This window comes from Amblyomma maculatum, chromosome 1, assembly GCF_055883805.1.
Source record: "Amblyomma maculatum isolate TAMU_Amacu chromosome 1, ASM5588380v1, whole genome shotgun sequence".
In the NCBI taxonomy this organism is placed as follows: domain Eukaryota; kingdom Metazoa; phylum Arthropoda; class Arachnida; order Ixodida; family Ixodidae; genus Amblyomma; species Amblyomma maculatum.
In genome coordinates, this window is record NC_139344.1 from 363,725,746 (window position 1) to 363,738,711 (window position 12,966).

General features: G+C 45.6%; 1 protein-coding gene across 1 annotated transcript in view; it reads left to right on the top strand.

The window, feature by feature from the left end:
- The window catches only part of LOC146207985 (procathepsin L-like), a 138,824-nt gene extending 130,723 nt beyond the window's left edge, over positions 1-8,101 (top strand). Inside the window, exons 5-6 of the mRNA XM_084577908.1 lie at positions 536-641; positions 7,941-8,101. Coding sequence (XP_084434034.1) covers positions 536-641; positions 7,941-8,040 — 206 coding nt within the window. The 3' untranslated portion in view covers positions 8,041-8,101. The remainder of the gene's footprint in view (positions 1-535; positions 642-7,940) is intronic.
- The last annotated feature ends 4,865 nt before the right edge of the window (positions 8,102-12,966 follow it).

Sequence of the window (12,966 nt, forward strand, 5' to 3'; positions counted from 1 at the left end):
CATTTACTAATAAGACGCCTGCTGTGGCCAAAAATTTGTATTCGAATAAAAATGTGGTTTATCCGGGAACCCCATCCACATTGAACTTGGCGAACGCAGATATGATAATTATTATACATCTTGAATGCTTACAGTAACATCTTCAAATTGAATACCTCAACTGGCGGCCCTATTAAGAGCACAATCAGTGCTGGCGAGCTTCACTAATACCGATACCTTGACGAGACTACTGCTTATGAAAGACGAAATAATTTTCTAGTTTCTTAGCATAAAACAGAAAAAAATGAGTGCTAATAAAGGACTGACTTCAGTTCGGGACCATATACCGCCTGATTACTTTTTAAAGGAACAATTCGCTGCGGATATTAGGAACAGCAAAACAGAAATGTTACAAACGTAAAAAAAGCATGCGTGTGAGCAAGGTGACAATACCTCCGTATCATGATCGAGTTCTTTTATATGCGCAATGTTTGTTATTGTTATATTGTATTATTTATGTGTTTTTTATCCTACACGCCTGCCACATGCGCTCTAGATGTGTACGACGACCCAAAATGTTCTGGCCATAAGTTGAATCACGCAGTCCTTGTTGTCGGCTACGGAATGAAGAACGGAAAGAAATACTGGATTGTGAAAAATAGGTGAGATGCTGCGAGCGTGATATTTCACAGCAGGGCTTGTTAATGCCGCATTCGCATGCTAAAAGGTGACGTAAAAATAATATTAGGCGAAAAGGGGAAAGAATTATTAGGCGTAAAGATGAAATTTGATCATATAAAAGACGTTTCAGATAAATGCTGTAAAATATTTTAAGAACATTCTTCACATGTATTGAAGATAGGGGACGATTGTCCGGTAGGCAATAAAACACGGAAAAACTTTCATATCTGTTTTTTGCGCGGACTAGCACCCAAAGGGAACTGTAGAGCGCGTGGGCTAAGATAGCAGCAAACCTTTTCATCTGTCACGGACCAACAGAGTGCCTGCTTTTATCGCTCAGTTTATACCTGGCAAAGAAACATTGAGACGAAGTCGCCGTAATAAAATCGAACAACTATAAAAAGGTCGTCAAAGCGTTACTAAGGGCACAACGCTTGTCTCTTTTCCGCTCGAGGATGCTCTCTCCTCTCTCTCTCTCTCTCTCTCTCTCTCTCTCTCTATATATATATATATATATATATATATATATATATATATATATATATATATATATATATATATTGTGATGGCCATGCGCGGAAGAGTGCAGCAATGGAGCTGGAGAAAACGATGAAGGAAGAATAAAGCACGGCGTTTCAAGGAACAGCCTTGTTTCTGCTTGTTCCCCTTTACAATGGTTCAGCAGACTAACTTCAGGCCAGACCCGGACCTCAACAAACCCGCCCCTCCTTTGAAGTGGCTCAGCGGACACACGGCCGGCTCACTCGGCGCCTGGGACTTTTATCCCGCCCAAGAACGGTGCCTATGCCTCCTCGGCGGATTCGGCCCTGGACTTTCTTCTCGAAGGCCTCTCCACCCTTCGGGAGTTATCCGCCTTTTTCACTGCAGCGCTCGGCCGCGCTTCGCTGTCCTCTGGATGCCCAGTACCGCCGGTACAGCTTCTGGAGTTCGGCGTTTTTTGTTTTTGTTTTTATGATGACGCTGAAGCGTGATTTCAAGTGGTCAACGCTGCTGCTCGGCGCTCACCCTGGTCTTCTGCCACCGCGCTCGTCGTCGCGGAAGACTATCTCCATGGTGCCGCTCGCCCCTGGCACCTGTACGAAGGTCGCCGCTACACCACTTGGTCGGCCTGGACCGCTGCCCTCCTTGCCGCCTTTACACCCTCTGTCATTACGCACGATGTCAAATTCACGATGATGACATCGCGGTGCCAGTCTCCAGAAGAAGACGTCGCCCTATAAATTTACGACAAGGTCCGTCTTCTTCAGGCCTGCAATATCGAGTGACCCGCGTCCGCTGCTAAAGCAGTACATCAGAGACGAGCTTCACGATGCCACCCACGCATCCATTATTACCACACTGGACACCGACAGCCTGTTCATCTTTATCCACCGGGCTGCCGTCTTGCATGACACCGCCAGTCTTCGCGGGATTCTTGCTGCCACGGGGACATCCTCAACAGCCCAGCATGCTGCCCGCCCACGCATAAATTTCCAGAACCATCCTCTTTCTTTCCTGCCGATGCATGTCAACGGCATTGGGGAGTTGACTGCACTCGTTGACACGGGCAGTCAGCGAACGGCCTTGCTGCAACGCCATACACCGGTCCCTCTGAGCCACTCGTTTCCACTACAAGACTAGGAGGGAAGCACCGTTCCGTTGATGCGCCGATCTCTGCATCCGCACTGAGGCGGCTGGCACCAAGATCCTGATGAGCGTCCTCATGTTTGCAGACTTGCCTCCTGACCTCATCTGGGGTGCGGACTACCTCATGTCGGGTAAGGGGCTCTATCCATCCAAAACGGGGAAGCACTGCTCCGCTCGTGCCGTACCGCCCCTCGTCCGCCAGTGGACGAGCATCCTAAAAGTGAGGCTAACCGCATGCAACACCGAGAGAAAGCGGTGTAGCACCCAAAGAAAGCCACCGTTTCCCGAAACCGATGAGTGGAACAGTGAAGTGGTTTAACGTGATCGGCGGCTAAGGGTTCATCAACCGCACCGACAGTGGCGAGAACATTTGCTTTTCGTAAGCGTTTCTCAGACGTTTCAAGACGACGTAAAATATTCCCGGTGATTCATATGAATGGGCCAAGTACGAAGTATGTGCGCCCCAACATCGCTCTAGAAAGGTAGGATATAACGCATCGAATGCGTACTATGGCAGCTTCATCTCAACAGCGATGGTAAACTAGAATGCGTCTGTATATTTCTGTGCCTTTATCATTCACAATGCCTCGCCTCGTGAGGAAATGAAGCACACTTATGCATAATAAATTCGTTTTGTTCAGTGTATATGTGTTGACTTTTCCAACATACATTGCGGAAAACTACGCTCTTTCCATCTTGGAGACAACTGAATACAATGCGTGAGTCTTTAAGAACAAAGCGAAAGGAAAATACTTCCGTGGAACATCATCATTATTATCGTCCTTTGAATGCTAAAGGGTTGCGTGCTCAGAACAATTACAGCAGATGTTTAAAGCAATTTATATTGGGCCGCAGGCATTAGCAGTGGCCTAAACAGGAGCAAACGTTCAGACAATGACCATTTAAGATACACATAGGCACAGAATCACGTACAGCCTTCTGCCACCACTCAAAAATTGGGGGAAGGCTATGACAGTGGATCCACCAAGGTTTATAAATTCCTAGCCACAATAGCCTGCAGCTGCCACTGGTGCTCGTCCAACCCAGGTAGCACAAAGTGGGCTATGAAGGGTGGGCTCCGTTGGGTCCGATTTGGGCAATGCAGGACAGCCCCGGTGGGATCAATGTGGGTGCTGCAAGAGGGGCCGACGTAGGCCTGAAGGGGGCCGTTGACAAAGCCCCGATGGGCCCCACAGGGACCGATGCGCGCAGCCCTTGCGGGGCTGCCCACATTTTTCCCGCATTGTCAAAAGGGCACATCCCGCCATCTCCCCCCGATAGTCCTACTTTGGACAGATTCGGGCAGCCGCTCTGCATGAACATTTTTTTTTTGGTTAGCCTCTCAGATAATGACATAGGACCGATGCGAGTCCTATAGCGCAAGCCGCACCTGGGCTTGCCCACAATAGGGGTCGGATGCAGGAAATTGATGGGAAGCCTTAGTCCAAGTTTTCCCAATCAATATTTATGCACATAATCAAGTAATTATTTTATACATGACCGCACTTTCTAAACAATCACAATATTAAATTTTACAATAATTCGTAACATTAATCTAGCCTACATGACTTCATGTACTACACACAAAGAGAAGTTTATTGACTTCCAAACTGATAGAGCACGATACATTGACAATGTGAACCACAATATACATACACTTATATGTAAAGGATACCGAATAATGTGCCAATACAATACAGATGTTGTAAGTCACTTTACATTAACAGTCTTATCTTCGTATCAGAGTCTGCTTATCCTTTATACAATTTCAATCAATTGGTACAAAAAAGGGATATACAATAATAATGGGAGAACCACTCAAATCTCTCCATCCCAATGCACTAGAAGGGGAAAGGGAAAAAAAAAGGGGGGGATGTACATGCATACATGTTATGATCCAACGCGCGTTACATGTGGTCATCAATACAACAATGTCGGCATCGTTAGCCCATTTGGTCTCACAACAAAGAACCGTGTGTGCCAACGCTGCAGAAACCGCGCCTCCCCGTCTAGTTCGAGCCGCTCTGACAGGTATTCCCAGAGCAGGAGGCGCAGGCTCTGCAGCGCCGGGTACATGGCTCGTACTGGCTGCCTGCGTGCTTCCGCCAGGCAGCGGCGCTTCCACAAGACAAAAAGGGTACATGCCACAACTAGCCGCGCGAATGCACCCCGCGGTTGGTTTCTCCGCACCGAAAACATACGGTGTACTAGGTGCCACATAACCTTTGACACCCGACACTCAAAAGCGAAATGGTCGCCAATCTCCGGTGCTCCGCACTGCGGGCACTGATTGTTGGGGACAACCCCCCATCGATAGAGGCGATCCCGGGTCGGGAGTACGCCCCACCGCTGTCGCCACTCGAAGTCTTTAACTTGGTCTGGCATTGTGCTTGCGGCTCATGTTCTCCATCTCCTAGAATCGGTTCGCTCCGCCTCTTCTGCGCTGAGGCGAGCACACGCCATGAGGGCGCTTATCTCGGTTGGCGGCACTTCCTCTATGTTTACCTCTGGCAGCTCTACATTAAGCGTTTCCTGGAACCTGGCGGCCGCTTGGTAGAAAGGGTGCGGCGTTTCTGCTCGCGGCCCCAAATGTCTTTGAGGGGTGAAGGCCCTCCTCGCAGTGCTTAGCCAGTACAAGAGCAGGGGCCGTCCTGGGTAATCTGCTTGGTCCAAAAGGCCGACGACAAGCTTGGTCAGCATAGTCCGCGCAACCGTTTGGACGCACGGTACACCGAGGCCTCCTCTACTACGGGGAAGTTGCACAAGATGTCGCGCCACTAGGACAGCTGGTTAATGTCAGCAATAGAGTTCGACACCTCCGCCCGAATGTCGCTGACACTCTTGCCATCCAGCATTAACGATGCGTCCATACGCCACAGATTCGGGCGCGTCGGGCGGCCTGCTGAACATTTCAATGTGGCCATGACAGGTACATGATCACTAAACTTTGCCATATCTTGCGGGAGATTTAGCACCTCGCAGGAGACCAGGAGGGGCATCAAACAGGGAGGGACGTAGACTCTATCTATACGGCTAGAGCTACGTGTGCTCGTGCGAGTGGCCATAAATTCATCTCCATGTAGCACCACCCACGCATCCGAGAGGTGGACCTGGCGCACGAGTTTCCGTAGCTCTTTTGCGTGGTAGCAGGATGAGCCCTGCCCTGGTCCTCTAAGGTCTCGCTCCGAATCTAGGACACAGTTAAAATCTCCCAACAAAACATGAGGGGTGGAATCCAGAAAGAAGGGCGCAATGGATTTGAAGAAGTCATTGGTGAGTGCCCTTGTAACTGGAGCGTACACGTTCACGAAACGAGTCTTCCGCCCTTCTAAGAACAAATCCACCGCAATAACCCGCCCGTCAGGACCGTATGTGCAATGCGCTCCATTGCGAAACGCGGGAGATATGAAAATAACCCCTACACCACAGCACCGTGAGTCTGTTAGCGAAAAAAAAGCATCAACATGAAAGCGAGAACGAAAAGATAGTACATCGGATGGAGTGCGTAAATTGCACTCTTGCAAAAATAAGACATCAATTTGGTGTAGTCGCGCAAAATGAATAATTTCGCGCTGCTTGTCAGGGTTGCGAAACCCTCTAACGTTAAAGGTAACAAACTTAAAAGAAGCCATGACAAATAAATGGAATGAACTCAACACAGCAAACTGAGAAACTATAGAACAAACAAACGATGCAGACAGACTCACAGCACGGTGCAGCACGGTGCACGGTCCCTTGATGGCGCCTTGGAATGGACGCCGGGACCACTGAAGGTCAAAGGGAAGGGATGTGGACCGTTACGGCCCTGTCGCTCTTCTGCTGGCGCCATGGTGCTTAGTTCTCTGGCGGCCTGGTGTCCATTTCATCTGCCTCGTTGCCGTCCACCTTCTTGGGCTTTTTCTTCGGCGCCGAACCGCACGGGCCCGATCCGCTGTCCGAAGAAAGAGTCCGCTTTACCAGGTCCTCGTCTGCACAGGACGTCTTCCGCATTGGCCGCAGCGAAGAGTCCCCACTATTTGGTCGCTGGGGCATTGCGGCTGCCAATGAACCAGGAACAGGCCGTTCTTCACTCCTGGCTCTCCCTGGTTCCACCTGCAATTTAATAGGTGTATGCAGCGGAGAATCTTCTGTTAAGGACTCTCTTGTTCAGGCTATGGAAATGTGTGTTCTGAACAGTAATATTGTGCTGAGAGTTGCAGGCTGTCCACAGCAACCACATAAGGAGCAACAGTTAGCAATCATTATGTTTTAGTATTTTTAGCGCAATTTGCATGAGCGCGAGAACTAAAGCCATGTAATATTTCTAACCGTCTAAACATGGCAACAAGTGTTATACAAATCATCTATAATAGTAATTTAGGGCAACATCTAATACAAATAAAGGTTGGAAAGAATGATTACACAATTGCACGCACGCCTTCTAGCCCCATTGCGGCCGATGTGGGACCTACAGCAGTTCTTTGTGAGCAGCCCCAATTCGGCTGGGTGTTGTTTTGGAACCTAGAGCCCACATGCTGTTGCACGTGCCTTCAAAGTCCCCACAAGGGATCGATTTTGGTACCATGCGGGCACGACCGTCTTCCAGCCCCATTACAGTCTATGTGGGACCTAAAGCGGTTTAGCTAAGGCTGCCTCATTTGGGCTTCACGAGGGCTTGCCCAAATTGACCTCCTATTTATATTTCACCTCCCTCAAGTAACCTGCAAGGGGCCGATTGGGGTAGCATGTGGGTATGTCCGTTTTTTGCCCCACTACGGCCGATGTTGATCCCACAAAGATTTAATGGGGGCGCCCTCATTTCAGATCATTGAGGGCTTTCCCATAAAGAGCCCACATATAGGTTGGATTGCCCTCAAATATCCGACAAATGACCCTTGTGGTCTGGATGCAGGAATGTGCTCGAGCAACGCCGCTATGGGACCCCTGCAGGAGGAACAGGGGCAAGCCCAAATGGGGCTTGTTCACTTTTGCTCCATCGGGGATCGATGCAGGTTTTATAATGGTTGCCCCAGCCCCACTTGCCTACATCGGACCTAGTGGGGCCCCACATTCCGTGCAACATGGGAAAAAACAAATGCATTCTTATTGCCTACAATAAAAGCAGAAATTATAATTTCCAAAACTATATTGCTCTAATTGAAGCTACGACAGACTGATTTTTTTGAGAAAAACTTATAACTTGCATAAGAATACTCGCCAGATCTACCGACATAAAATATACATTAGCAGGACATATACTCTGATTGTTACTATGCAAAGGGAAATATCAAGCACGAATACAAAATGATTTTAAATCAAAGAAGAGATGCGTACGATGAAAATGATGTATATAAATAAATATATTAATGTTGCTCTAGAATGACGTTTATGGTATGCTCGACAAATAAGCTTTGAAAATATATTGAATTTATGCAAAGGTTGACATTTTTCGTAGTTTATATGAACTTTTGCAAATACATAGTCCTAAGCTGGAGACTGTGAGATGTTTAATAATCAGCAACTTGAATCTCATAATGTTTATAGGCTAGCGCGTTCTTTTTTCAAAATAAGAGGACCACTCAGCAGACAGTGGAGTGTGTTTGATTTCTACCTTATTGAGTGTAAGTCAACCTTTACTTTGTTTCTTCTTGCAGCTGGGGACCAAAATGGGGAGACAAAGGCTACATACTTATGTCTCGAGACAAGGACAATCAATGCGGTGTCGCCACCTACCCTTCTTATCCACTCGTATAGCGGCACTGCTTCTCAAACGTGCCAAATTATGGTGGTAAGAGGCCGAATCACCAGCCGAACATCCAGCATATTTTTTCATTCTGCTCGAATGAAAATAAATATTTTGCTGGATATTTACTATTGTGACAAGCTCATTTCAGCGGCAAAACGCCTGCGTGAAAAACGCCAATTCTAGCTCTAATTTTGTTACTATTGGCAACTTCCACTGACAGTGACTTGCTGGCTCACAGTTCCCATTTATTTCTAACATTTGTCATTACTTCATGCTCTCAAACGTCTCATTGATTCTCATTCAACCTGGTCAGCGTATTTATCGCGACCTCCTTGCGTCGTGCGGGAAGCAAATCCATTAGGATCAACGTGCTTTTACCATGGCAACGATGTTACGTATTAGGTAAGTCTAATTAGGCTAGATAACCTACCGCGGTGTCATGATATGCTTTCTTGAAGGCAGTTCGTTAGCTTGTCTAATCTGCATCTGTTCGACCTGTGTTGTTTCGGGCTGAGCAATGCAGACGCTAGGCCGAGAAATGCGCACATAAAAGCTATCATCATTACAACTTTGCCGCGCGGGCCTCCAACTAAAAACTTTCTAAACCGTTATTCATTTAACCTTTCTGAAGCATTTCTTATCAAGCACATTTTAGTGGCATCACACTACGATCGAAGCATCTTCATAGTTGAATATTTTTTTGCATATTTTTAGTTTGCGATTTCAGTCACAATCTTTCTTAGCTATACAGCTGACGACTGCGATAGCGATTACATTCTTTCTGCTTAGTTGAAAAAGAAGGTCCCTCACAGCACAAGAAGGTGTGTTACTATAAACAAATTCGTCATATTAAATTATTTTTGCCAGTAACCGACCACTCTCAGTGGCGGAGAGGCTTGACGAAGCTGTTTCTATTAATACGCTGGGTGGGAATTCAAAGAGCGCTCCCCAGCACGCTGCCGCCACTGATACGACAAACTGAAGTGATTAAATACTCGGAAATTGTCTAGCAGTCTTCCACTGGCATGAAAGGTGTGGCGCGCCCAAGGAAAGAACGCATAGTGTAAGTCTAAAGTACAGAACAAAGCTACGAATCCGGCACGCATCTCTCGCTGAGCACCAAGCGTTTAGTGCACGGCTGGTTGTTCTTTGTTTCGCAGCGTTACATCAAGCCCGGCCCCTCCGTTTGAGAGTGAATGATTTTCACACTGAAAGCTGCATTTAGTGTAGCTGAATGAGGTGAAAACCACGCTGAAGCCTCTTGAGCGGCAGCGTTAACGGCACCTATCCGCGGCTCTTGTGCAGATTGAGCTTCATGTAGATACCATTTTCTACTCGTTTTGTTGAAAATGTCTGAAATTTGACCCTCCATTTACTGAGCAAGTAGTTGTAAGGTACCAGATTATGGGAAGCACAAGCCGACATGAATATAAAGCCCTGCTTTAAGGAAGCCGTGCGAACAAACAGTAATCGCCTTCAGGTGCTGCAAACACTCGCGATATAAAGGGTTCGCAAGGTTCGATTTCTATCTCATCTCTTCGAATAAAATGGCCGCTCCTAATTTGGCAGCTCTTGCCGACACAGCCTTTACGTGGCTACGTAACACCCCAAAACCCACCGATAAATCAGTGCATGGCCGTGTACCCGGTCAACTACGATCTGTCATAATATTTCCTGTTAGTTTTCGCTGAGAACGTGAACTACTTCGACGTCAGATGTTCTTCAACGAGGTCCATAATAATTTCGTGCTGATAGCTGCACCCACATGCACAGCAGCTCTCCACTATACTTAGCGCTACCACATTTTTCTTTTCAATTCTACTCCGAGATCCATCTCTGAAGGGCTGTTACACCTCTCAGCTGGGTTCTCCTTCTCCTTGTGTGTTATCTGTTATCTGTGTGTTATCTATATGTATACGTTTGTCAAGCCAGCAGTAAGGAAGGTAGCATGATAGCCTGATGGTCCGTTGCGTCGTAGCAATACTGCAGATATTACTGAGAAAGCTAGTCAAAGAAAACCGAGGAATAATTGATTGGGAGCGGAGGGAGAGTTTAGGGGGGAATAGTTGGGAGGGGACGGGAGTGTAGATATTTCTTCAGTCCGGTAGTTATCGTTTCGACAAGTGTCTCCGTGTGGGCATCTGGCTAGACATAACTATACCACATCCTTGCATGACCTAATTCACCTCAGGAGTCCAGCCTTCTCCGGGGTTAACTTTATTAAAACGAGAGGGATGAGTGAGCAATGATAAATGCATCTAAATAAAATTTTTACACTGCCTTCTGGTATGAGCGCTACATAACCGTGCCGGAAGGTTCTAATGTGGTTACATGATTTGTTTTCTGTTTTTGATGTCCAAAATCTTGCCGCTAGACACACAGCTTTACTAAGTCAATCCCCATTGCAAGCCTCTTTGCGTGTAGCGTTGCATTTCTGCATAGAAGTTTTATCAGTTAGTTTGAGGCTTTTGGATGACGCGGTTGCTTTTCGGTGAAGCAACAAATCGTGCAAAAAATTAAACCCTTTACTTTTTCGTGCTCTCAAGAAAGCAAGCTTAGGCACAAGCATAGACGGGGGAGTGTTCTCAAGTCGCATTCGCTTGCAATTGAAGGAGGCAATAACTTCGCACGAAACCTCAAGAAAAGATACACTCTGCGATTTTCACCTCTTACTTTGCGCCGCTTAGCAAATGCGCGATTCAGAAGGAACTCTCGGAAAGACAAACAATCTGGCGTGTAATTACTTTGACGTTCTTATTTTCTAAAACGTCGGAAAGTGTCTCTTCTAAAATCAGCCCTAAAGAGCATCTGAAAATTGCCGGGTATGGATATATCCACGAAGTATTGTTTCCAAGCTTAACTGTATTTTCTGCTTCAAACCTACTCAGATCTCTCTGAAGAAACAGAATAACGAGCGCACATGATTGTGGCTTTCATGTCATTAATAAATTTGAATATTTAGCTAAGCACAGGGAAGGTAGGTTTGTCTTCAAGCTCAAACAAAGCTTGAATGCTAGCGTTTTGCAGCTCTCACGAATACAGCAGAGGAAACATAGGGCTGTTTAGAGTTCCAAAAATGCACTGCCATTGGCACGAGGCCTCATCATACCCACAAACGTTTATTTGACCAATCGGGATTAAGCAAGGCACTGGATGAACTTCTAAAGAGCAGAGAGAGCGTTTGTTATTGAAAGTAACTATGTGACGTCCAGCAATCGTATTTTAAATATTGCAAGAACTTGTAATTGTTATTATTTGACGAGTTGAAATATCTTATTACAAGCAGACCCCTTCATTGTTGTGCTAAACAATGACATACAGAAGGGGTGAATTTTCGTAAAAGCAAATAATACCCTCGTTTTCTCATGGCCGCCGACCTAAAATATTGTTACGGGGTAACAATATGTAAAAATGTAAAACATTATGTAAAAATGGCTACTTAAGAAATCTCTCAGCTTTGTAAGAAAATATCTGACGGCTGGAGATAAAACACTACATTGTTTCAGAAAAGTTGTGCTTATATAAAGGTTCCCTGTCGCCGCAAAAAAAGAACCAATAAACTCTTGTCTGCCAGTAGTGCTCCAGTTTATGAAAGGATTGTTTTGAATACAGTTTTAAAAACGCTGAGCTGATATTGTACTTGATACGTCTTAGAACCTGCGTTGCGGGGCCCTGCTTGAACAATTTGAGTCATGCAGTTCCTCTAGATTACAGTCTTGACGGCTGTTTATTACACGCTTTTTCATGCTAACTGAACACAAAAATAAAAAAAAAACATACTTGCACTTAACATAAGGTTGTAATAAAGAAGCGATCGTTGCAACAAAAGCGGAGACTCGGGTAAAGATCCCTGTTTATCAGTATGAAACAAAAGCCGAAGAGCATAAAATGGGGGCAATGGTGAGTGACAAAATGTTGAAAATCACAAAGCCTTCTTTTTCGTTTGCAGTTTGCTCGCAAAAGGTACGAATGAGCTGGAAAACTGTTCTGGGGCACTGGCAATCCGGATGTCAAATATAATTTTGAGGGCGTCCTAGCACACAGCATAAAACATGAGAGATCCTGCATGCGCGAGCGTTTTGCAATGCTGGAGGTGACAAACTATATGAACAAAATTTTTTTTACATGCAATATAAATATCCCCCGTACAGGGATGTCGTGCATTTGATCCTGCTAGATCCGCATGGTTGTTTTCATCTACTGTGTAATCAATGAACTTTAGGCCAATAAATGATTCACCAACTGCATTGCGTGGGTTATCAGTTCCCACTGAAGAAACATGGAAGCACTCCCTCTATTCCTTAGAGGCTTCAGTGGCTGTTTGCTTCCAGGTGGTATATTATGGAGGATGTAACCTAAAATGTTTGCTTAAAGTGCATTGACCATTTTTAACCCTGCTAGCATTTCAATATTGCAAAGAGCGGTATATTAATTACACTGGGAATATTCTCAAGGTAGTAATCTTAATTACTCATAGGAAAAAGCACAGTCCAGTACAGGGGAGAGAAGTGTCGCTTTAGGAGTACTATATCCGCATGCATAGAAATAGTATCTAGTTCACCTGTTAAGGTTAATTAAATGGATAGAATCTTTATTTCTAGATGTGTACTCGTGACACCCAATTAAGCGGTATATTGCAAGGAAATACTCTATATTGCAAGGTAATGGCGACACTGATTAGGCTATATCTATTGTTTTTATGAAAGAGCGCAGGTTACACCTCTGAAAATTACATTGCTGAAATATTATTTCTACAAACCGATTGCACTGTTCTTTCTTGCAGAGCGCAGAAGAGAAAACATTCAATTAGTTATTTTTGGCGGCCATATGAAGCCTTTTTTATTTATTTGTTTATTTATTTATTAGAGATACTATCAGTCCGGTCAGGACCAAGATCCAGTCGGTGCCAAGTTTTAACATATCGAAAATGGAAC